The sequence below is a fragment of the Diadema setosum genome, chromosome 20 (assembly GCF_964275005.1).
Source record: "Diadema setosum chromosome 20, eeDiaSeto1, whole genome shotgun sequence".
Taxonomy (NCBI): Eukaryota; Metazoa; Echinodermata; class Echinoidea; order Diadematoida; family Diadematidae; genus Diadema; species Diadema setosum.
The window spans coordinates 12988188-13014363 of record NC_092704.1 but is presented as its reverse complement, the minus strand read 5'-3'; the positions used below and the strand labels follow the sequence as shown (position 1 = coordinate 13014363).

Below are 26176 nucleotides of genomic sequence, written 5' to 3'. Positions count from 1 at the left end.
AGCCTCATTACTTTTTATTATCCACTCACTTGCTCTGGTATTGTCCTCAAATTCCCCTTGCCCCATAAACCTTGTACGATGCACTCTAATTTGATAACATCATGGGTCAACAAGAGTAAATGTACTTAACATTAAGCTGTTAATTGTTACCCGAAACTTTTTGCCTCCCGCATATAGATAGTTCCTCTTTGACTATTCATTCGTGTTGACGTCAGCAAAGAATGAGGGAAGAATATGATGAAGGATAATTTCAGTATCATCATATTATTCAGGATAATAAATTGCATTATTCACCATTTGCAGATGAAACATAAACCACGCCCAGGTTCAGAGCTTCAAAATAGTTCTAAAATCTCAATTAGGGATAGAAACGACCAATGTCAAAATGTTAACCAGCATAGTCAATGTTAAGTATTGATGAATATGCAAAATGTGTACAATGGCTATGATAAAATTGTCTACAGTTATGGTTTATTGAGAAAAATTGTGATATCTCTTTTTTTAAAATCATTTTAAGGTTTATTGTGAAATTTTTATATTGTAGGATGTTTGTGATACAACTGACCAACACATATGCATCAAATGTGATATCTTGAAAATTTTTTTAATCAATGCTCCCGATTTGTAGACAATACCTTTAAATCAGCGTCTTAGTATGCTGGGGATGCTAGGCAAGTACTTTGCTTTAACATGATTTTGTTGTATAAGCTATTTATTTTGGAAATGCCGAATGATTACTGATATTGGTGATAGTTAAAATCAAAGTCATGTTTTAAGGCAATAATGATAATCATAATGATAGTAATGTAATGTTGAAATAAAATCAATAACAACAACAGCAACGTCAAAATAACAATGATAACATTATCCACTGGATATCGCGGGAGGGAAAGAAAATTTGTAGATTAATTGGTGAAAGTGATCTCGACTTTTCTAGAAAGGAGTCGTCATCGTTAGAAACAAAACAAAACAAATCATGAAAGTCCGCCAACGGCAAAATATCATGCGCTCAATTCATGTCATTATTTGTCCAATTTGTACAATCCCTCCTCCCGCGTGAAACAATAGAATAAAAGATGGATATAGAAAGAGGAAAGACCATTAGAAATAGACGTAGCCATTCTAGCAAAGCAGTCTATTCTCACAATCACAAAGCGACAAGTGTCTACGATAGACTACACCCTTTGAAAGATATTGTGGGGCCATTGTCAAGGAAATAATATGTTGTAGGTCATCATATTTATCATCCATTTTAATAGGTGCTTGACGACGAAACTCCTCCCACGGCCCCTAAACACGATATATTCGAATGCAGACAACATTGGGACAAGGGATTTATTATTATTCAACACGCGGCAGATGCCATCTCTCGAGACAGAAAAATCCAATTTCTGCCACATATGCTCCCACATTCTGACGAAAGACGTGCTTGAACAAATAGCACTTTACCTTCTGTCGCGTCTTTTATTCGATTGTCTCCATTTTGCCAGCAACACGATGTCCTCAAATATTCTAAGATGAATCACGAACTCGATGTTCGGAGAAACCATAAACTTCAGTTTAAGATTCTCTAGACACGTTTCCTGGTATTGGTGCTCCCAAGACATTGCAAGAGCTGAGGTGACTTCTTTCTTTTGTAGAAGTAAATCTATGGTTTCACTGTGTTCGTGAATGCACGTTGATGGCAGCACTCTAGAGCACCACCCTTTGTCCCCACCTCCCACTAAACACCATGGTCTGACACCGTACGTACGTGCGCTCACGTGCGGTGAGACAGTACTGGAAGCACAGATGTGAGTGCACGCTAAGAACACACGCGAACAATTATTTGCTCACGCTTCTCACTTCATCAAATCTGTTATGATGCGCACAGCGAAATCGGACGCTAAAGCTCCGCACACGCGAAAACAGAGCTCCGCCCGCACTACCAATGGTAGTGGTACAGTTTCATCAGCGAATGAGAGACTCCGTGCTATATTGCTCTCTTCAAGTGCGTAAAGACTTGGATATCACTGGAATAAACACTTGGCAGTCAATTGGAGGACAGATGATGTGAAAGTGCCCTGGGAGAGAACCCTTGTCAAAGGAAATCGTTTGGAATAGTTTCAACGTGGCATCATTGTTATCATATGCGTAAACTGATCTCCAAAAGACCAGGTGGGAGTTGTAACTCAAGGTATAGCGCGGTTGTTTTGTCAAACTTCTTCAACCCCGACGACCAGCAATTGGTTTCCCTCGTATTCGCTCTCGCATTCGAGAAGCAAGGAATAAATACAAACAGGGAAAAAGTGAAAGTACGTCGAGAATCGATGTCCATGAAGGTTGACTTATGATTGTATGACTCGACTCTTTGGAATGGACGGAAGTTTGAAACTCGGATCAACAAGAAAGGGAAATAACTTCACTCGGCAGTAGAGGAATATTCCCGTCGGAATTCGGATTGAAATTGGACTGTTGGAATATCGAACGCTCGTGTGACTTCATTTTTTTCCACCCCTCCCTGGCCCTGTCATCTTCTTGTATCGTCGTACTTCTTTTGAGAGGAGGAGGACGAGTTGAAGAGAGGTGTCTGTCAGACGAGACGCTCTCTTCCTGAAATCGGCGGGGTCAAGGTCAAAGGTGAAACATCCGAGTTTGTCACTCGTTTGTCATTAATTTTGTCACCAAAGTCTGCCTCGTGTTGTTTTGACCTAACGAGTTCTAAATTGGTAAGGGGCGGGCGCTGGCTCATCTAACAGGTTCACTCGCGCTCGCTTATTATCGTCACAACAGATTTGGTGTGTCGACCGCATGCGCATTGCATCGTAACGGGTCGTGTGTCGTCGTATGGATGTATGCTAACTTCTCTTATGGATGATATGAAGGATTCATAAACGTTACACGTTGTATACGTCAATCAATTTGTTTGTTTTTTTCATTCAAGTAGAAATTTTCGCTTTTTGTTGAGGGGGAAATCATGGCAAATTTAAGTGCTACAGCAGTCCCATTAAGTGCATCGATGTCTGAGGGACCGACAATACTCGCCTCGCCATCGGGCAAAGAGAACGATGGAGACATGTTCCGTTTCACGGATTACACACAGCGGGCGATCGTGGCTTCGATGTTTATCCTAGCCTGCATCTTGGGGACAGTGGGTAATTCCCTGGTAATTATGGCTGTCATGTTCTCGCGGAAACTGCGGACGATCACGAACGTGTTTGTGGTGAACCTCGCCGTGGCCGATCTCCTAACATCCCTGGTGCTCGCGTGGAACGCCGTGGCTCTCCTCGCGAAGGACGGCTGGCCGCTGCCCGAGTGGATGTGCAGTGCGGCCGCTGGGATCCTCTTCACCTGTGTGGGGTGCAGCATGTACACCCTGGCCTCAATCGCGCTCAACCGCTGGATCCTCATCACCAAGCGGTTGCAGAGCTACCAGGCGATATTCACCGTGCAGAAGATGGCGATCTGGATCGCGCTCAGCTGGTTGATCCCCTTCTCTCTCTGCGTCATCCCCGCCCTCGCCGGCCTCGGCGAACTCGGTTACAACGCCAAGTACAGCACCTGCAGTCAGAAGTCCAACCACCCGCTGTCGAACTACTACGACATCCTGCAGGCGCTCGGTTGCTACCCAATCCCCCTGGTTATCATCATCGTCTGCTACATCAAGATCTTCCTCCACCTCAGGCACCATCTCAAGTCTATGTTATCATCGTCGGTATCGAGCCCCAGCAGCATGGACGGTGAGCTGTCCTCCTCGGTCATCGATACCTCGGTCCCCAACTTCCAAAAGTGAGTAGCAAAGCAAAGTGTTCCTTATCATAGTATAGACCTCATCATCATCATCATCATCAGTCAACACCATCACACCATCAACTCAACTGCAACTGCAAATGTCATAGAGTCCTATTTCAGAGGGAACATTTCTCCCCCAATACTCGATTTGTGAGACTGGGAGGGGGATTAGTGAAAATGCACACTCGGGAATTAAAGAGGGAAATGATCAGATAATAATGTGTTTCAAACGCAGATCAAGAAATCTTTCAACTTGGGTTGATTCCTCGTTGTACCTTCTCTACAGGTAGAAACTTCACAAGTACCACGGACCATAAGTCCAACGATTTTTTTTTTTAATCTCTCAAACCAATTGCACTGTGCAAAAATCTGAGAAAAATCTGAGAATAAAATTCTGAATCAAAAAGGTAATCATTCCTTTTACTTGTTGCTGAAATACATTGCAGGCAAATACTATTTTTCCTAGCTTCTTAGAAAGTCTGATCTACTGTTCTTTCTGTTACCTATGGAAGAAAAAAAAAAAATGTTTTTATTAGGCCGCACAATTGTGACATCTCAAATTATGTTGTAGCGCTCGGAGCTGTAGAGGGCAGCACATAGATTCAACAAGAACTTCGAAAAAGTCCAAACTTTATTTGTAGCAGATTGAACATGACACAACGAACATGACACAACGCACATACACACACACACACACACAATCACACACGCACACAACACATGCAGGCACACCTTCACACAAACAAGCACACACACACACACACACACACACACACACACATAATTATAATGTTATGTATCTTTTATGTGTCTGCTATTCAAATGAGCAACTCCTGCTGTTTTTTTTCTGAAGCCGTCAAGCTTTCGCTGCGCAACAGCTGAACACAAAGAAGTTGCTGGCACGCAGGAGGGGTTTCGAGGTAGTCCAGATTCATCCCCCCCCCTCCCCCCCGGGGAGGGGGATGGAGGGGGGGGGTGGGGTCCTTTGTGTAATCCTTATCTTACGAATCACAGTTATATTGTCTTCTACCGCATTCACATTGGTTTTAGAAAAAATGTATCGGTGTTGCACTGAGATATTACTTTGTTGTTATTTTTTTTTACTTGTTTGTCTGTTTGTTTTACATGCATGTTTTAATCATCTTTTGATTGAGTATGGCAAAGTTTAGGGTCGATGAAATTTCAGTCCAAGCCGTCAGGTGATTGTGCATGTCTGCATAACCATTATGAAAAGCCACTCAAATCAGTTGTCCTGTAAAACTAGATTATCAACATCCTGCCGAGACTGTTGATGGTGCATGGTGCAACAGTGCAATATGATTGATTTACATTTAACTGCTTTTGTGATTCAGGGGAATATGGATTAAAATTATTTTGCTCATGATTTTGATTCTTCCTGGTATATGGTACAACTTTGAACGTAGGTCCTACCCTTTTTTTTTTCAGAGTACTGCACGGAAATAAAAGTATCGATAAGCGCTGTGCAATGTGAACATTCTATTTATGGGGCAAGTTTGTTTGCTTGATTTTATTTCTGCATTCAATCAGATGCAATTTGAATACAAACTTCAAAAAGCACAAAGAACAAAGAATAACAGGTGCAGTGAAATAAATCGATAACAGTAAATAGATACACATAGGTGATTGCATTGAGCAATGTAGATACACAGAAACATAAAATAAGATATACAGTATTTTTTTCAGTAAACAACAGAGATCAAGGAATGCAGGAGACCACCATCATAAGCGATTAAAGGGAAGATAAACCCCAAGAGCAATGTGGATTGAGTGAAAGCAGCAACATTAGTAGAACACATCAGTGAAAGTTTGAGGAAAATCGGACAATCGATGCAAAAGTTATGAATTTTTAAAGTTTTGGTGTTGGAACCGCTGGATGAGGAGACTACTAGAGGATATGACGTATGAGTGGACAACAATACAAAGAAAATATAAAGGAAATTCAACAAAAATTCACTTTTCTAGAATCATGAAAGAGCAATGGACCAACCTCTTTCAGAAAGCAGGGGGAATAATTGCTACCCTTAACATATGTCAATATCAAGTTGATGGAATTTGTAATTTTCATGAAAAATTGATTTTTGTAGAATTTTCTTTATATTTTCTTAGTATTGTTGTCCACTCATACGTCATAACCTCTAGTAGTCTCCTCATCCAGCGGTTCCAACACCAAAACTTTAAAAATTCATAACTTTTGCATCGATTGTGCGATTTTCTTCAAACTTTCACTGATATGTTCTACTAATGTTGCTGCTTTCACTCAATCCACATTGCTCTTGGGGTTTATCTTCCCTTTAAGCTTGAAATGGATGGAGGCCTCATAAAATGACTATCCAACGACATAACTCTCTAACATAAGTGGGGTAGGATTGCTAAAACCGAAAGAGCTTCGCAAGAAATTTGGCATTATCGAATGATTGCTGATTACACGTGATGTGTCTATGAACTCTTTGGAAAAAAAATAATATGTCAGACAGAGTCATTTAACCCATTCATGCCTTTGTCTCAAGTTTACCACTGCTGTTGCGCACGCTCCGGATTTTGCTGCTGGCCCTGATCGGGTTAATCCAATGTAGGGCCTATTTGATTCCTTTGCTGGACCCACCGCCTCTTCATTTCCACTAAACAGCTGATATCCCTTCTGTCAGTCATTACATATAACTGTCTGTTTTTGTTTATTTGGTTTTTTTAATCCTGGCATCTCTTTGTCTGACAGACCCAGATTGGTAAAACGGGAGAAAGTTTATATACCCGTCAAACACACGTAACCCTATAGTCATTATCCAATAGTGTCAAGGTTGTCCGTTTGGGACCATTATTCCCATGTTAGGCGAACCGCTCTGCTGGAAAAGAGGACCCCCTTTGTTACGCGATGAGACGATGACATGCGATCTCAATTCCGTAGTTTAAAGGGGAAGGCTAGTAACTGATCAGTGGGAATCAGTGAAAATGCTGGGAGATGATTGTGGCAATCCTTATGGGATTCATTCAAGAGTTCATTGTATATCTATTGTTGTGTGAAAATGATTTGCTTCAGAATGGTCTCATATTCAAGTAATGTGCAGTTTAATGCTTCCAGGTTAGCGTCCCTGGTCAGTGACGGAGCATTAATCTGCACATTACTTGAATATGAGACCGTTCTAAAGCAAATCATTTTCACACAACAATAGATATACAATGAACTCTTGAATGAATCCCATAAGGATTGTCACAATCATCTCCCAGCATTTCCACTGATTCCCACTGATCAGTTACTAGCCTTCCCCTTTAAAGCGAAAAAAAAAAAGTCCTGGAATCGCATCTTTTGATAACATTTTCTGTCATTGTAGGTAGAATTTCCAAGCGTTCATACCAAGTTACATAGGGCATCCCCACTCGTTCGTTATCGCGTTTCTCTCTCCCACAAAGAAGTGACAAGTGCAAATTGAGTTGCCTTTTTTTCTTGTCGAGTGGGGCTAGGGTAGGGGTGTCGTGTGGCATTGACTTCATATAGCGTAACTTGACATAGGTCCTACATAATGTCAGTTCCAGCTGAGTAACAAGTTCCGATTTTTCCTCTCTTATTTTGTGTGTGTCTGTGACAGATGTTTAGCTCACGAATCACGTCTAAACCTCCGAGTTGGAAATACTGCTTTGATAAGCAGAATAGATTAGTGGGCAACCGCTAAAACACTATGCATTTCGCTCTATAGGGATGGTAGTTTTGGTAGAGATGGGGAATTCCGATTTGAACTTTTTACGAGATAATTAGAAATAACGTATCAAATATTAATTTAAAGAACGTACAATTCAAATGGTAATTAAAAGTTTCTTTGAAGAAAATTGGTTTGCAATAGCTGACATATCCAAAAACATAGTAAAACAAAGTGGGCCTAATAAAAGCTGGGTCTCAACCTTTACTAGCACCTCTTTGTTTATGGATATCTCAGCCATTTCAAAATCAATTTTCATCACATAGATTGTGAATTTCTCTTAGAATTGTATGCCCTTTCATATTTCATAAGAGGTTTCTCATTATGTCTCCAAAAAAAAAGTTGGAAACCTGATGACAATCTCAAGCAATCACTTTATGATCTCAACCAAAACTAATCCATCCATTTAACGGGTGAGGATGAAAGTTTTCTCCACCTCCAACCTCTGCCGAAGTGGACAGTGAACGTGGACCGTTTGCTTTACAAGGCCTCCCTGGTCTCAGGTCCTTATACCTCTGTTACTTGCTCTCGAAACCTTCCTGTATACCTTGGGTCAGACTCGTCATGAAACGATTATGTAGGGACAAAATAACCTGTTCATGTTACGTAACTCGAAAACAAATTGATCCTCACGGAATCCCCTTCCTTTTCCGGTCCCTCATTAAATCTTTTCGTTTTCATTATATCTTTTACTTGATATACGGGGCAATGAAATCCGCTGTTAAATGCTCCCAGCTGCTTTTAAATACCCGCTCCCTTCGGCGCGTGATGCGGCGATTCTGGTAACTCCTTTACTGTCTGGAGCCATTGTTTTTTGATTTATTCGAAGGAGGTTCTGTGTACAAATTCCAAGTCGCCATGGGAGGAAGATTTCGAAACCAAATGGAGACGGGAAAACCGACGATGATAATTCATGTCATCTGTCTCAAAAATATCTGCTTCTGCTATGAAGATAAAAATGGAGGAACATAGATAGACAGATTGACAGACAGATATATAATAGCTAGGTAGATAATGAGATAGATAGATAATGAGATAGATAGATAGATAGATAGATAGATAGATAGATAGATAATTAGAAAGATAGATAATTAGATAAATAGATAGATAGATAGATAGATAGATAGATAATAATTATAATAATAATAATTATTATTATTTATTCGACCAGGTAAAGAATATAGGATACATGTCACAAAATTAGATAGATAGATAGATAGATAGATAGATGGATAATTAGATAGGTTGATAGATAGATAGACAGATAGATGACTAGATAGATAGACAGATAGATGATTAGATAGATAGATAGATAGATAGATAGATAGACAGATAGCTAGATGGATAATTAGATAGGTAGATAGATAGATAGACAGATAGATGACTAGATAGATAGACAGATAGATGATTAGATAGATAGATAGATAGATATACAGAGATTGAGGGAGGGAGAGATGAGGACTGAAATTGGACACGAAATTAACATCATGTAATCTTTAAATCCCCATTTATGATTTATGTCTCATAGAATATTGAAACAATGACTAACTCACCGCATTGAATAGTACAATACTGCTGTATCGTTGATTGCATGCCTGATTTGAAGAAATAGGGTCAATTGTGATGTACGTACAAAGGGAATGATGACAATATGAATGTCATAGGACACAGTTACAGACATATTATGCATAGGGGTGCAGAGCTAGGGGTGCGGACGGGAGAATGTGGGTGGGCTGTGTCTTGACTGCTTTGGTTAGCAGACGAAATTGTTAGTTTGTTCACCCCCACGCCTTTTTTCTTCAAAATGGGCAGACGATTCATGTACTTTTCCCCGCGGGCTCTCAATCGCCGCGTTCCTGTGAGTAGGAACATATCGATGAGAGAAGTTCGTTATCTAACATAAACTCAGATAGGCCTTATCCCCACATTACAATCTTATCCTTATGATTACAAATGACGCAATATGGCGTTAAGCTATAATAATGAAGCTGACACACCCTGCCGCAGCAACCTTAAATTTAATACAAGGGGGATCAAGGGTGGTCTGCGATAGAAATAGAGTCAATATTGTCCCATAAATGACTATCCCAAACATATATCTTTACGACCTTAATGATCATAGATATGACCTTCAAGGTCCAATATGTATGCCTTTTGCCTTCGTAAGATACCCTTGGGTTTTCTTGCTTGTTTTCTTACAAGGATTTTTTTTTTCTTGTTTTTCTTTTAACGATTTGCAGTAAATTTTTATTTGCTGATATTCTAGACAAAGATCAGTGTTGTTCTAGACGTTGGATGCAGTAGGTTTACAAATATTTTGCACACAAATGTGAGCTTCATGTCTTCACTCTGATATATTTCATTCATCTTCCTATAAATAGCGTAGGGCCGTCTTCCTATTCAGACTTTGCTTATGAAGATTGTTCCCTGCATTCCACTTATTTTCTGGAAACTTTACCGTGCATTTGGCCACATAAGTGATGATCAGGGTATGATATTAAAGTCAACACAAGTCAACACTTGCATTGTATAGGTCCTTTACTCTCTCTTGCTCAAGACAAACGTTATCATGGAGTGAGGTTTTCCTAGACAGAAGAAACCGCACATGGTGGCGCTCACGACTATAGACCACCCGATGGTCAGTCACTTTGCCATTTACATATTTAGACAATTGACTGGTCATTATTCTCGTTAGCAGGACTAAATATGGACACTATAAATGCCATCAGTGATTGTTTGTGATTTTTGTCGTCCACACCTCGTCGTGTCGTTATCAGTTTGACCGAGCGACCTCCCTGTTCCCCCCCCCCCCCAACTCTACAAGATTATTTAGACCGATATCATGCCATGCAGCTACTGCAGCCCCATGATCATAGGGTCTACTGTGTAATCGTTTTTAGTTATCATCATGATTTTGAATAGCAAAACTATCATAGTTATGACGATGACGTAGCCTTGTGTCAAGCCAGCAACGTCATTAACATTCGAGGGTGGCCTTGAAGTTGACGACGTGTATTATGAACGTAACTTGTCTATTTTTATTTTTCATTTTTTAGCATTTTTTTTTTAAAGAGATGTAACATGTATTTAGCTATGTTATACACTGATACTAAGTATCAAAAGCTGGCAACATCGGAAGTAGTTATTGACCGTACGTATTCTTGATGCCACTTCAGTGTGATACTAATAATAGGATCAAGAAGTACTCGCTAACCCTGAGCTTCCCGGTAAGATCTTTTGCGAACCATCATTTATAGCACACAAACTAATCAATTATATATATAAAAAAAACCAACCTGACATCCCCACCTCTAAACTGTAATAGTATACACTTAAGTGCAGATAGATTAATTTTCTCTCCACTTAAAAAGCATGACGAAAATGTTGAAGAATGTTTTCTAATTGATATGATAAACATTATTAACCATTGACACGGCTTAATTGCTTTCAAGAATGCATAAAAGAAGGGACTCTTTACTCAATGAAGGATTACGAGTATAGCGCAACCAGGGAAATGAATTCCACCTCCTTCTTTTGACCTGGTTTGACAAACTGACCACACCTTTCAAAGAGAGATGTGTTCGAAGATTTGAAGTCAAATTTAGCTCATTTCTGTTTAAACCTTGTGTAAGTTTTCCTCCATATTTCTCTAGAGCCTCCTAAACATTTTCCTGGAGATGAAATCTTCCCTTGATTGTACTCCAAAAAAAAAAAAAAGCTTATGTTGTTGTTTTGTATATAACTCATTTAAAAAAAGTTTTATCTTCCTTTTAAAACGATGCATATCTTGCGTGCGTGGTAAGATTGATGGAGTCTCGAATGAGATAATACATATACATCAGAAAAAAGGGAGGAATGTCACATTCTCTGCCATTGTCCTGACATATTTGTGCCGAAACGATCGCCAGGGAAACGCCTAGGGCAAGTGAAGCGGAGTAGAATCTCATGTTTCTTCGTATCACTTTTTTTTTTTCGTAGAAGCTTATCATCTTGATACATTCCCCTGACCATGCATCGTCGTCTGCGTAGAAATGTTTTTGTTTGTTATGTCATATTGTTCTTCACAAAGTTAACAGCACCTCGGCAGATACATTGTTGTCATCTTTGATTAAGATATATGCATATCATAGATGTTTTGTCACTCTATGAACGTGCACATCAGAAGATGTTAATTTTCTCTCTCTTCTTTTCATTTCGTTTCATTATATTATTTTTATTTTCTTCTCCAAAATGACTGAGAGTGACGTAACGGGCACATTAAACCGAGACAATCATGGGACACCGTCGACTTTGGACTACTCTCAGCTTTACATCTAATGTCTTGATCTTCTCCATTACCTTTTGATTTTGTTCGAGTCTTTTGTCAATGTTTTGTTACGAGATTGTCACCGGTGATAATCGACACAATCTTGGCCGAAAAGTGCGAGTTAATGTAATCTATACCTTACGATACCTTCCACTCTCCTGTACAGCTGATCTGAGGTGTACTGTTCTGTTTTTTTGAACAGGTATCTGTATTATTTTGATCCACTGGTCACGTTAACTGAGTGTGTCATGTATCGAGGCTTCGATTATTACCAGTATCCCGTAGAAAAACTGGTTTCAATAGGATTCGAGCAAGGTCAAATAGGATATCGGGTTGCGAAGATGAAAAGGATTCGGAAATATCTATGACCCTCGAGTTCGAGTTCAACGACTACCCGCTAAATTCATCGATGTGGATCCGCCGGTGTGCAAAAAATCGGAAGTGAACCCTCACAGTATTGGGGTGCTTATTGTAATTCACACGGCCTCCAGACCACGAAGAGTGCATCTCGACTGCACCTCTCGTCACAAGCAGACTAAATACAGTATTCAGATTCTATTAGCAACATCTTGATAAAGTAATGAAATTAGATTCTTTTTTTGGGGGGGGGGGGATGGGGGAGAGATTGGACAGTCACTCTTGGATCTAAATGGAATCAGGGAGGTGCCCCACCTCCCTGATCGAATGGTGTATAGACGGCTCGTTAGTTATACTTATAACTTCTCCCAACTTTGGGATCTTGCAATAGTGTAGGTCCAGAGGACTTATACTAATAGGAGCAGGTTATGGCTAGTATTTTCTTCATATCTGAGGCAGTTGTCATTAGAATAACCCCAAAACAAAGATGAGAACAAAACCCAGAAATGTTCTACTTATGTAAACATTATTCCATCCATATAATTCCAAAGTCATCGGGGGCTTTATACAGCAAGCTCCGCATTCCCGTGGGCAATAAGCACAGCATCTGAAGACGTCATTCACCGACAATAACGTTACCGTGCCATGGTCAGCCCTGTATCGTTGAGGCAGCATGTTCTAACTACTGTGTCAGACCAAGGAGGTGTGATACCCCCTTCGTTGTTCAGACAGACGCAGTATATTTGGGCTTTTAATTTAGCTTTTATTCCAGACAATGCGAGGCGGATTCGGCAGGTCGCTTATAATCTAGAATCGAGACTTAATATCATTGAATTGTTGCTGGCGACATAATCGGATCATGCGGACAACGAAACCAAGCCAACGCAGTGGTTCAGCGTGAAATTATCGGACGTTGACATCATAATTTTGCCATTGATAACCACTAATAGAAGAAATAAATGGAAAGAGAAAATAGCTACACTTTGATGCCAATGCGCAAGTTTTTACATTGATCGCTTCTTTCTTTGAATCCTCGCTCACTTTTCGATGGGGAAAAAAGAAAATCCTGCGAGGAATTTGAACAAAAGCGCGCCTTTCACCATTTTCTTCCCCTCACATTCACCTCCTCCCGTTTCGTTTTTAGCCAGCCCTTTGTTTGCACAGTTCATGTACTGTAGACTGCTAAATGAACTGGATGGAATATAAGGGAAGCGTAAAATCGGCCCCCGTGGCCACAAACCTATTCATGTATTCAAGTGCTCGACGGGAGGGGAACACATTCAGGCACTATTTTGTTATTTTTTTTTTTGGCGTTTTTTTTTTAATCCCCTTCCTTTTTCTCCACAGATAAATGGTGAATAAAACCTAGCAAAACTACGACAACAATGCGACTGCAAGACTTTCCCGTCTTATATACAAATATAGTTAAATCATCAGAGAAAGAGAGAGAGAGAGAGAGAGAGAGATGTAAGTTTGTACTGTATCTGGTAATTTTCCTCATATGTGGCTACTGTAAGTGAATATTAATGTTACAACAAATATAACGGTCCTGCTCATAATTGGAGAATATCTTCCACGCTTCCGCCCCCCCCCCCCGACGAAATTACCTGCAGACTTTAGCTCTCATTAGACTGTTTTATCAGTCAGTCTGCTATATACATTATCCGTGTTATTTAGCAAGTAAGTTTTTAATTTTGCTCTGATTTTTCTCTACCTTTTTTTTATGATGACCAATATGTGTGATTATATTTGAAAAGTTTTATGCAATCGATCATCCCTAGTTCTGTACTATTTTGTTTTCGATTTTATTTTGAAGTATGATGCCATCTTTGAAACCAATAATTTTGGTTTCCAATTAGCTTAACCAATAAAACAGTCAACAGGGGGGAGGGGTATAGTTGAAGAGTTTGTTTGCAAAAACCGATAAGTCCATATTTGTAAAATGGAGATATTTGCGATTAAAGGTCAAGAAAAATAAAGAGAATAATAAGAAAAGTCTTGCTTCTTTTGACAATAACTTCAAAAATATACCTTTATATGTAGTGACCAATATATCATTTAAAAGGTATTATTTTGTACTTTATGACAGAGACCGTACTTCAAAATCTTCAAAAATGGACTTATCGGTTTTTGCAAACAAACTCTTCAGTTGTTTGATACACGTAGCCTATGTGTATTCTCTCATCAGCGATTAAAATGATTATGCGAACGAGGTACTAGACACGTTCACGTCGTGTGTTTCCTTCTTTTTCAATCCCCTTCCTTCACCTGGCTTGGGAAACAGATTTACTATTGTAGCCGTTCCGCGAGTGTATTCGAAAGTCTGTTGTGAAGTGGGGTTGCTCGTTGTTCCCCCTATTAGACATTCCATGTGTGATTGTGATAATCATCGTCCATTGTACAATTGGTTTGGACGCGGTGAGTCACTACAGACTGCATGGAATTACATACTCCCTTTTATTTCGTCTCATTCTGGCTGGGGTATTCAAAGCTGGAAGCTGCAATGATGCGCGAGGCAGAGCGAACGGGTGTAGCAGTTGGTGTATTTCCGTCACTTCGCTGTATACAAAGGGTGCAAAATAGAAAATGGGCACGCGAACGATCACTGCTAAACACTGTTGCACTTCTCATCCGTAACTGATTACTTCTGTGTTCTGAATTACTTGCTTCCCCCTACATGACTGCATGCAATGATATCGTGCGAACATGTCATTTTCAAGTTTAATTAATCGAATGCTGTGCGTATGAATGAATCATCATCCTCATGAAGCTCTTGATACCAACTAACAGTGAGTCAATTTCTGCGCTAGCCTTCTTCCATTTCCAAACCCTATGAAACGGCCATCAGGTAAGAGGATGGTTATATTAGGCACGAGTTTCTATTCGCTGGTATATGTATGATGCTAAAAGCAAGCCAGCAAACCAAAAAACAAAAACAAAAACAAAAAACAAAATAAAACAAAAAATAATACAGAAGCAGCAAAACCCGCCAGAACAAAGCAAACTAAATCTGGTCCTTGCCATCTGCTTTACGCTGTCTAGTAGTTGATGGACAAAATGATGAATTAGAGATGCAAAAAGTCTCTAAAAACACAAGTGCAAATAGGCTCCAGTCGCACGGCTCATTACGCAGCTCGAAGACCCCAGCACGGATGATAAGTCGCATTACTTCAGCTAAATGAAATACATGCTATAGCTGTCTTGATGCGAGACTATCATCTTTTTATGCTCTCGCGGCAGGTGCATTTTAATGATAATACTATGAGTAATGTCGAAATTAATTGCTTTCCCAGCTATAAAAGCTTTGATGATTAACTCCATGATTTAACGATTACACTAGACCGTATGCTTAGAGCAGCAAGACCATATTTGGCTATTTCCTTTTAATAATGAAACGTATCGAAATATTTTTTTTTTCTTAAAGAAAAGCTTGAGTTAGTACGTATCTTACAGGGGATGGCTACTAACTGATCAGTGGGAATCAGTGGGAACGCTGGGGATGATTATTCCAATCCATGTGGGATTCATTTTAAGAGTACATGATATATCTATTGTTGTGTGAAAATTATTTGCTGCAGAATGGTCTCATATTCAAGTAATAAGCAGTTTAATGTTTCCAGGTTAGCATGCCTGTATATAGTGACGGGGCGATCGTTAACGGGCCGTTAACGATCGCCCGGTCAATACTTAAATATGAGACCATTCTGAAGCAAATAATTTTCACTCAACAATAAATATATACTCTTAAATGAATCCCACAAGGATTGGAGCAATCATTCTCCAGCATTTCCACTGATTCCCACTGATCAGTTACTAGCCATCCCCTTTAAGTTGTCATCAGATATTGCCTTTATTAAGTAATTCCAGTTACTCCAGTGATTTTGTTAATCAGAGATTGTCCGGGAAGTTCTTGAGCAATAATTCGAGCTGTTCATTTCATTTAATTTCTTTTCATTTCATTTCAATTTTATTTTCATACTTCTCAATGGAAAATACATAAAATATAGCAAAAATATATCAAACACATTCAATACATATGACAATGGTCTTTAATGTTTGACATGATGAGATCAATATCATGTGAACGGCTTTAATTTTGTGTTTTTTTTTTTTCCTCGTAAGCTGAAAATGATGATCAGGCCTATTATGCAACTCTGTTCTTTCAGTCCTTTGACGATTGCTTTGTGTGTACGTGTTTATGTGTTTATTTTTACCGTGGACCTATGTAGTCATGGTTTTAGGTCCATGCTCTACTTGCGACTATTCAACGTAGTTGTTAATAATGACGATTTGTTCTACGTGGAATTCATAGAGGCACAAATTTATCATCTATCACAATTTCACTCTGCGCAGCTCTGTCGAGAGAACGTTCCCTTCGTCACATTCTGACAGTAGAGTGACAGCTTTGACTCCCCTCTCCGGGTTGTCGTAATCTTTCATGATGATAATGTTCAGTTCAGTTCAGATTCATTTATTTTCCATCCGACATCCAACAAAAGGTACAACAAAATATAAATTATGCATTACACCATCACATTATTTGACCAGTTTGACAAAGAAAATACATAACGCAAAATGAATCGCAAAATATATGATGAAATAATATGGAATATAAAACAAAGCAGAGGTCGTTGGACCTCTAAAACCTCGGAAACCTCGGAATTGCAGGGTGAAAGACTAATGATGGATGCAAACTGATACAAACAAGAGGAGAGGGAGAGAGAGAGAGAGAGAGAGGGAGAGGAGAGTGGAGAGATAAAGATAGAAAGTAAGAAGACAGACAGATAGACCTTTAGGCCTACCAGATTATTTCCCACGGTCATGATCGAGTATTGAGCCAAACAACTGTTATTGGAGGAGTGTATTGAAAACAGTTGTATGGGCACGTAAGCCCCATATCCTCATGTTAATAACCCCAGAAATAAATTGCCTTCCTATTTATCCCTTTATGCTTCATTGCTTCTTTGCCCGTTTGTTTTTACAAGGCACAAGCTCACAAACTTCCCCATCCTGTGTAAGAAACTCAACAATTTGACTGATTGGGGTATAATGGAGTAAATTCTGACAGAATGGTGAAAGTTTCATTATTGGACACAATTCATGACAGGATCGAAAAAACAAAATGTTTCAGAATTTCGAAATGTCTCGTGTGTTCACGAAACAGTCATTGCGACACATTTGCAGGTGCGAATTAAAGGGAATAATGTCAACTAAAAATTCAAATGATATAGGATAAACAAATGACCGAAAGAGATAAACTGGCAAAAAGATAGAGAATCAGGACATATGAAATTCCGCATTATAAATACGGAGAAAGATTATATTACTTCAGAAGACTTGAATACAAGATGTAGAAAAACTTCATAAGAAGTTAAAGAAAGAACAAAAACGTAATGATAATAAGAAATAACTTACCTTTTTTCCTTTCTGCGCGAAGCTTTGAGATGGTTTGAGCGGGAAATCTTTCTCACCTCTTTGCCCATGATAGATTATCAAATCACGCCAATCTAATGCCACATGTCATCTTTAAATAAAATTTTATAAAAGGAAGCGGGTACGCTACCACGTAGTACCCACTAGCAGAATTCCTCACGAATAAAATTGACATGACAATGGAATATCTATCGACCATTTTTTTTTCTTTTTGCGAGTGACCGTGTCATAATGAAACAAAGAGCAAATTGCGCTTGACATCAAACTTTTTACAGGTAACAATGCAGCCAAATGCAGGCAGACCAGGTGAACCACAGCAAACGGAGTACTTGATACACCAAGGAGACTCTTATTCAGTTAGGGATGACATCTTTAAAGTGAGCAAGAAGTCGTGTCAATATTAACTTTGGGTCTGTTTCTCTCCCTTATACCTGGAAGAAAATCAAACCCCCTAAAACAAACAAAAAATGTGTGGGAAGTAAAAGATGCAATATGAAGATGCTTCTAATTTTTGCTCATCGCGATGACACGCGATGTACCCACAACGTGTTATTATTATTCGTTTTTCTTGTAATGTAACGTCTCTTCTTCGTATATTATATTTGCAAATGTGCAAATGCCTGCTGTTGTGCCAGGGTGCCAGAAATATTCTTATGCGAAGGATTGCAAAATCTTCTTTTATACATCAAAAGCAGCGAAAAAAAAAATATGTGAAGTCTCGTTTAAGGTCAGTGGGACTATACTGGGAGAAAAGAGCCAGAGGTTTATGACATCATCACCGCATCTTACCTGTACGTGTGGTCGATGCTAACATCCCTGTTTCGTGAAACAATCGAAACTTTAAGATTTCATGACGCTCCCTCTCTCTCGCTCTCATTTTCTACCATGTAGTTGTGTAGTTTGTTTAATTAAGGTAACGCCAGTAACTTGACCAGGTGTTCGAGTTGTGCGACCTGTGCGTGTGACGGTGAGCGATTAATCACGCTGATACGTGACAAGATGCGAAAGTCCGGAGTTCCAAGCTTCCTCATTTTTTGGTCTGATTTCAGTGAAACTTTCTCCGTTTTGTTTGTTTAACCTTGCTCTACATTTCACAATGAAAAAAAAAAAACTAATACGAAGATGGAGAAGTGTTTCCACTTCATAGGCCTTGATGAAAATGAAGAAGATTCAAGAAGTCATGGTTTCTCTTGCTTTCCACGAAAAAAAAAAAGACAAAAACAACACAAGTTCGATACTTCGATTCTATGCGGTTTACCTTCGAATAATAATGCTTCTTAAGTGTTCTTGTTTCGTGCTTCATTATACCGGTGTGCCAGTTTTTGTTTTTACACGCAACACTCGCAGGAACTCGTACAGTGTTTTGATCCAATGACAACAGCACGTAGACACAGGTGATGGACAAAAGAAGTTGATATAATGAGCCAGTTTCAGTTAATCGTTGTCGATGTAATACATACCTCCTATCATTGTTTCAAGTTACATTATTTGATGTGATGCCATGGAAACGAGAAGAATAATGTAAATCCACTTGATGCTAGTTTACAATATGCAACACAATCATCTCCGCAGCTGTCCAAACCAACCATTCGCCTTGAGGCACATGTACCACTGAGCTTGGGAAAATTGAAGAAAACTTTCAAATGCTTATTTTATTTATTATACTTAATTAATCAAATAATTAATTAATCAATTAACTATTTAATTGATTTATGTATTTATTTATTTTTATGTATTTATGTATGTATACGTATGTATGTATGTATGTATTTATTTATCTATTTATTTAATTATCTATTTAATCAGGGTTCTTTTTTTTTGAAAAAAAAAAAATGAACAGGGTGTATAGTTACGTTCGGGGCCCAAGGGCCTGCTTTTCAAGTGAGCCTTGTTAGAAATATCACATACCATTGCAAATAAAAATCACATACAACAGCAACAAAAGAAAAAGTAAATGAACCTGCAGAAACAAACAAGTTGTGATATCTACATAAGTAAAAAGTGAATATAAAAGATATAAAAGACAAGAGCCGTAAGAAATAATCAAATGTAAGCCCGAATTAATCACGTTACCAAAGTGTACAAAACAATGAGCAAGAACCAAAGTGATACGGTAACGAGTAGAAAGTATACTTAATACACTTTGTTAAGAATATTGAAATATTGCAAATAGGTTCACACAGTGCAAAAAAAAAAAAACCCAAAACCAGACAAAATGTACATGAAAACAAAAATAGAATGAGTACTTCATCACACGTTTCTTTAACCTACCTTTGTATAATGTATTACTTTGTGCGTGAGTTGGCCTACATAGTTATACCCAAGCCACGGGGGGGGGGGGGGGGGGGGGGGGAGGGCATAATGCGGAGTAAAGCATAGTGGGCTAAGATCTATGAATTCTGAATCCCACGGACTTTAAAGCAAATATTCAAAGTACTGTATGGTTGCCTTAAGTATTATGTGATATATGATTATGGTATTAAGATATAGTATGATTTTTGCCGATTTTCCCGAACATTTCTATTTATGTTTTTTTTTTTCTTTTTTTCGGCCTGACGTAAGCGTCCTCAAGTTAAACTGATTGGGAGGAGCGAAAAACCCTTTACTTTCTACTCCAATACATTTTGAAAGGATTATGCCATTGAACTAACACATAGTATCAGTCCTAAATAGATGTATGTCATGACTTTGTAAATTGTCAGTTTAGTCTGATAATTCCTCCATAGTGGTTGCTAGGGAGTTTTATATTCCACTCTTTGTTCCATTCACTGCACAGAGCACTGCTGGTGGCTTTAAGCGCTTGAATAGACTCTGAAATTCATAGCCTCTTTTATCAGTATGCAATCATTTTCAGAGTGTGTACTTTCTTTCCTTTGTGAAGATGGGTTGGGGAAGTCCATGTATTGAATAATGTCATTTCAAAGCTTACAGAGTTGACTCTTTCAGAATCTGCCCTAAACAAAAATTCCATGCCTGGCGACTTTTTGGTGGTTGGAGCAACATAATGCAAATGTAAAAAAAAAAAGTAGCATGAAATTTCATGGAATTCTCCATGTATTTTCGTTGTATCGTTGTCCATGATGACGTCTTGAACGATAGTAGTCTTCTTGACCAGCGATGACATCACAAAAACTTTCAAAAATCATAACATTTGAAAGGATTGTCCGATTTTTCCTCAAACTTTCATTGATGTGCTTTTCTTGTATTGCTGCCTTCACTCAACATGCTCAATCCACATTTATATTTAGGCTTCGTGTATTGTCATTGCTTTACGTTATTGCAACACGACCTGACATTCTTTGTGTGAAGGGCACAATTGTTATGCTAAATGAAAGAAAGATATTATTCAGATTATCAGATCAGCAATTTAATTAATGAACAATTTAATTTGTAGAGGGAGACAAATTGAAGAAACTCACACCTTAATTGTTATGTTCTTAATATCAGGTCACAGAGGATACTTCGTGAATAAAAATTTTAATAGGAAGATATTTGAAGCTATATTAATTATGATACTTTGTAAAGTGTAAATAATTCGACTCGGGCAATATTCTTTTAGTTTGGGCAATATTTTCTGGTATCTCCCTCAAGGCCAGTCAATATCATATATACTTATCATGTGGTTGCTTCTGACATTACTGTTCAGTAATCTCAAGAAAAAAAAAATCAAGATTCGATAACTCCACTATTCAGGACTTGTCTCTGTCCAGAGACGTGCTACCGATGGATTCTTTGAAACAAATGGAATAAATGCCATCTCATTATAGTCAGTGGAATGTTTGCTCACATTTACGTTTCTTCTGAAGTCGATATCCTCGTGAGGATTTGGTCCCCCTCGCCGATGATGACGAATGTTTGCTTTGAAGTGAAACGCCACTCCATGCTCGGGTTGAAATCAGACTTACAATGATAAAAGAGGAAGGGATTCTACATTTTTTGTGTGTGTGTGCGTGTGTGTGTGTGTGCATATCCTCAAACGAAACACGGTCAATAATAAACCACGACCAAACATACAAATGAGAGATTTGATGATGTCATCGCCTTAAAAGTTTTCTAAACTGCACAGAAAACCTCACCATCTTTACTGTATTGAAGTCTCTCCCCCTCTCTCTCCCTCAGTCTCTCTCTCTCTTTATTTATATTTATTCATTCATTTATTTATTTATCAATATAATATGTATAAAGGGCTTATATTTACGATGTAACAATGAGTGTTCACATGAATTATAATCTATTGCATCAAATTTGTAATTATGTACTGCAAGTAAATGAACTATGATCTGGTATAAGGACAGGGAGTTGCCGTTTACAAAGCTATCGACCACAACCAAACCAAGAGAAGAAAAGGCATTAATAACACCATTTTATCAAACTATAACGTTATAATTATGTTGTTGTGACTGACCGAAACTACACGCTGTTTGTGAAACTGAATATACAATTTAGGCACTCCTATAACACATATGCCCGACCTTTATGACTGCACTGAATCTATGGAACATCACAGTAAAGCTTCATTTCAACGAGTTTCTTCGTAACGAAATCTTACTGTGACTCAGTGATTTTTACTTTGGGGACCACTAAATTTGAATTCGATTGTAAAATATAGATTATTACAAAGACTGAATAGGAAGTGAAAACCAATGAAAAAAGATTGCTGTAAGATGATATAATGTCAGCCTGCTTGTTACATTTTTGGAATAAATCATTTGATTTGATGATATAATGTCAGCCTGATTGTTACATTTTTGGAATAAATCATTTGATTTCATTTTCCTATAAGCAAATAATATCATTGTTTGATATAAGAAAAACGAAAATTTACAATATCTCTGAAGTATACCGATACGTAAAAACTGCACTGGGGCGGCCATTCACATTTCTATACATATACAGTGATTTGCGTATGAGAGACCTTCAATTCCACTTCATGCACATGACTGTACTTTAATGAGTGCAGAATTTTTTATGAGATAGCGAGAAAAACGATGGTAGCAGTTACTGCTGCCTCACTAGGCGAAGGTGTGCACTTCCTTCCTACGCGCAGATGGGGAAAAGAAAAATCCCCAAAGACCCGAAAATCTTGAAAGTAAAGGAATGATTAATAAAGCCGTACAATCAATCAATATCAGTCAAGCAGAGAACACTGCGACGGAAGACACCACTAAAGGTAAGGTTACAGCCGCTTCCTTCGGGGGAATTGTAAATGACTTCTCTGTTGTACAATCTCTAGGGCTTGATGGATGAATAGACCTTCCTCCTATTGTATTGTATTGTATTTTATTGTATTGTATTGTATTGTATTGTATTGTATTGTATCGTATTTATTCAGACCAATTAAAACAACATGTCTAGCATGTCTAGAGGTACAAAAAAGGTACCCATGCTTGTCTGCATGCCTGAAATACATTACACACCAATTTAAACAAATTAAAAATTAGAATCGGAACATTAAAATACGAAAATCTAAATACACTTATGTACAGTACAGCTAAAATGAAAGTGAAATTTAGCTCTGGCCTTCGGAACAACGTTGCACAAAGAGTGGATAATAAATATAGTGTATTTATAACTGATATTGCAATAGAGGAATAATCACCTAAACAACAAACAATATTACAGGATATACAGGTGGGATATTAAAAAAAAAGTGGATGAATATAATAATATCAGAAATGTTTATATCATAATACATACACATTAATTTTACATCTGTCAGAATAAGGTTAGAACGTTCACCAAATGGAGCATTTATGTTACATACAGTATTGTAAAACAAATTCACATAAATAAGAACTGTTTTGATGATTGTTTAATACGAGAAAGAGATGTGCTGGCGTGCAGGTGTCAAGAAATCATGATGCAAACCATGTACAAACTGGCACTCTCAACCGGGAGTCAATTTAGTTTCAATTTATTGTTTCCAAAATTAAAGCCAAAGAGAAACACGATAATCATAATTCGCGTAAAGTGATCTTGCAGAACTTTTGGATAATAGCAGTGATGAGTAACTGCAGGGAGATGGGAAGAACTCCCTGGTAAATGGTCCATGATTTCAAAGCGAAGTACCGTTTGTCTGTTACATGGAGCAAACAGAAGTGTAATACATGAGGGCTCCGTAAATTGATTGAAGACGAAAAAAAAAAAAATCTGTAAAGGGTCCTCACCAAAACCATGAGGTTTTCACTCACTCACTCATTCATTCATCCATCCATTCATTCATTCATTCATTCATTCATTCATTCATTCATTCATTCATTCATTCATTCAGTCAGTCCTTCATTCATTCATTTTGGTTTTTAATGTTCATTTTTAAAACATAATAAATTCATGGAACAAAGAGCCACACGTAAGCGCGTCTTGTTTCAATAAAGACTGGAAATAACAATTACTCACACACGGCCTCTTTCTATATCATGATAAAAAGGTCGACTTTCGACATGCAAATGACTCGGCGATTAACGATTAATAAGTAACAGGAAATGGACGGATTCACAAGGATTGTGAAACTTTGCTTTGTCATGAGCTGGTCAACAGCGAGCACGAATTGTCAGTGCTTACGTAACATTGCACTGCAAATTTCTCCATGCGCTTTGTCTTTTTTTTTCATTTTATTCATCTTTTTTTTCTTTTCTTTTTTAAGGGGGTGGGGAGGGGGAGGATGGTTGAAGGTTGCTCGTTCCAGTTGCCCTCTGGAAGGTCAAGTGAGTAAGTGCAAGAACCACGATTCGAAAAAGAAATTAAATAATGATGTAAAAACAACAAAATCCAATGTAGGCTTAGAGATTCGCTTTCAAGCTACCCACTGATAAAACGTTACATGTACCTGCCACCATATCATGCATATATATATATATATATATATATATATATATATAATAAGAACTATAATAAATAGATATAAAAGAAATGGTATGATACATTTTCAAAGGTTTGTGTACAGGCAAAAAGTTGAAGAAGAATAAATGTTGAAAGCCTCGCATATCAACTGATCCAGCTGACATCCTTTAGTCGACATCCCTTGTCATCATTCGTCACTATTCTATTATGCTCTCAAGATGATTATTAAAGCGTATGGTACTATGTCAGCATCATCTATAACACAATGATAATATCTATATGATATATATAATATATATGCATTTACTTACGAGTATTTATGATGTTACCACTGTCAGTACCACATCGCGCCCTCCTGATTCGAGGGCATCCTGATTATCATGAACCATTTATCGATATAGATATCAGCGCAATTGCGATGAATTCTTCAGGTAACGCGAAGTTGTGATGAAGCGTTTTGTGAAACTAACTTTTGTCAGACCGGATATTATTTTTTTCTCTACCTGCTACCAGCTATGTACTTTGTTCGTGATTAGATATTTTTTTTTTTTTGTGTGTGTGTGTGTGCAGCCAATGCTTTCCACATATGAGCTAATATGATTGTGTATAACGTATTCAAAATAAATGATGATAAGAAACAACGTTACTACCCATTTTCGGCAAAGACAACACTTGAACACGCCATGTATAGTAATGCGTTATTTAATGTAATAATGCGTTATTTCAAACTTCATTGAGGCGTTATTTACGTTGCGTATTATTGAGAGACCAAGAGTTGAAGATGCCTTCGTTCTGGAGACAGAGAGGTAAAGATCACGTGATCAAACTGACCTCCTTTGTTCTTCTGCTGAAATTAGTTCGTCGCAGTTGATCCTGAAAATTAAACCTTATACACCCCCCCCCCCACAAACACATATAAACACACCATCAGCTTTAAACCGGGTATTTTGGTGGCTTACGCCGATATTGGCATACTCCTTGGTTCATCACAGTCATTTCTTCTATTAATAACGCCTTCCAAAGTAACCACATCATCTATTGGAAGACGCTTATGCCTCATTGGGTTTTTAACGCAATCACAATAACACGGCATGCCCTTGCCAGTCTAGTGGAAAATGGGATTCCCGTGGCACTTGGCGAAATGGCAGTGAAATTGATGGACATCCTGCCGATCTAGGATATGTCATCGCGGACCGAGGACGTCCAGACTTAAGACGGGACAGCATCCAATTACTGCTCAAGCGAGGTATTCCCTCACCCGATAAAATCAATATTCATTTCAAAACTAACAATTTTTCACCCTCCGTCATCTTAGCAGGCGAGCTATCAACGGTCTATGAGTCATCCGTATTAAATTAATTAATTAATTTAATTAATTAATGAGCTCGCGTTCAATGCGTCGACTGAAATCGGCGAAGGCGCGAACAAAGAGGGGTTGAGACGAGTTGGTGGTCGTGACGCGCGGATTCCCACCGCCGCGCTGCTCGCGCTGGTTGCACCACCTTTCTCGCCAGAGTCATGCTGTTCATTGAATTGCTACGATTAACCCTAGGTGTCCAGGCGGGCATAACTTCTCATCTTTACTTTTCCCCGTCGCCATCACAAGCGGATTTCTCGCCTTCACGCCACAAACGATTGACACATTTTTATTTATTTATTTATTTTTTTTTTTGCCTTTGAGCATCGAAGGCCTTGAAGTGTCCCAGTGTACCAGTAATCGAGCAGTTTCGAGAAGCCTGGAACTACGAATAGATAGCGA

At 38.4% G+C, this 26176-nt stretch overlaps 1 protein-coding gene across 1 annotated transcript in view; it reads left to right on the top strand.

Moving 5' to 3' along the window:
* The first annotated feature begins 2956 nt into the window (after positions 1 to 2956).
* LOC140243775 (alpha-1D adrenergic receptor-like) overlaps positions 2957 to 26176 on the top strand; it is a 52467-nt gene continuing 29247 nt past the window's right edge. The window contains exon 1 of the mRNA XM_072323446.1: positions 2957 to 3768. Coding sequence (XP_072179547.1) covers positions 2957 to 3768 — 812 coding nt within the window. The remainder of the gene's footprint in view (positions 3769 to 26176) is intronic.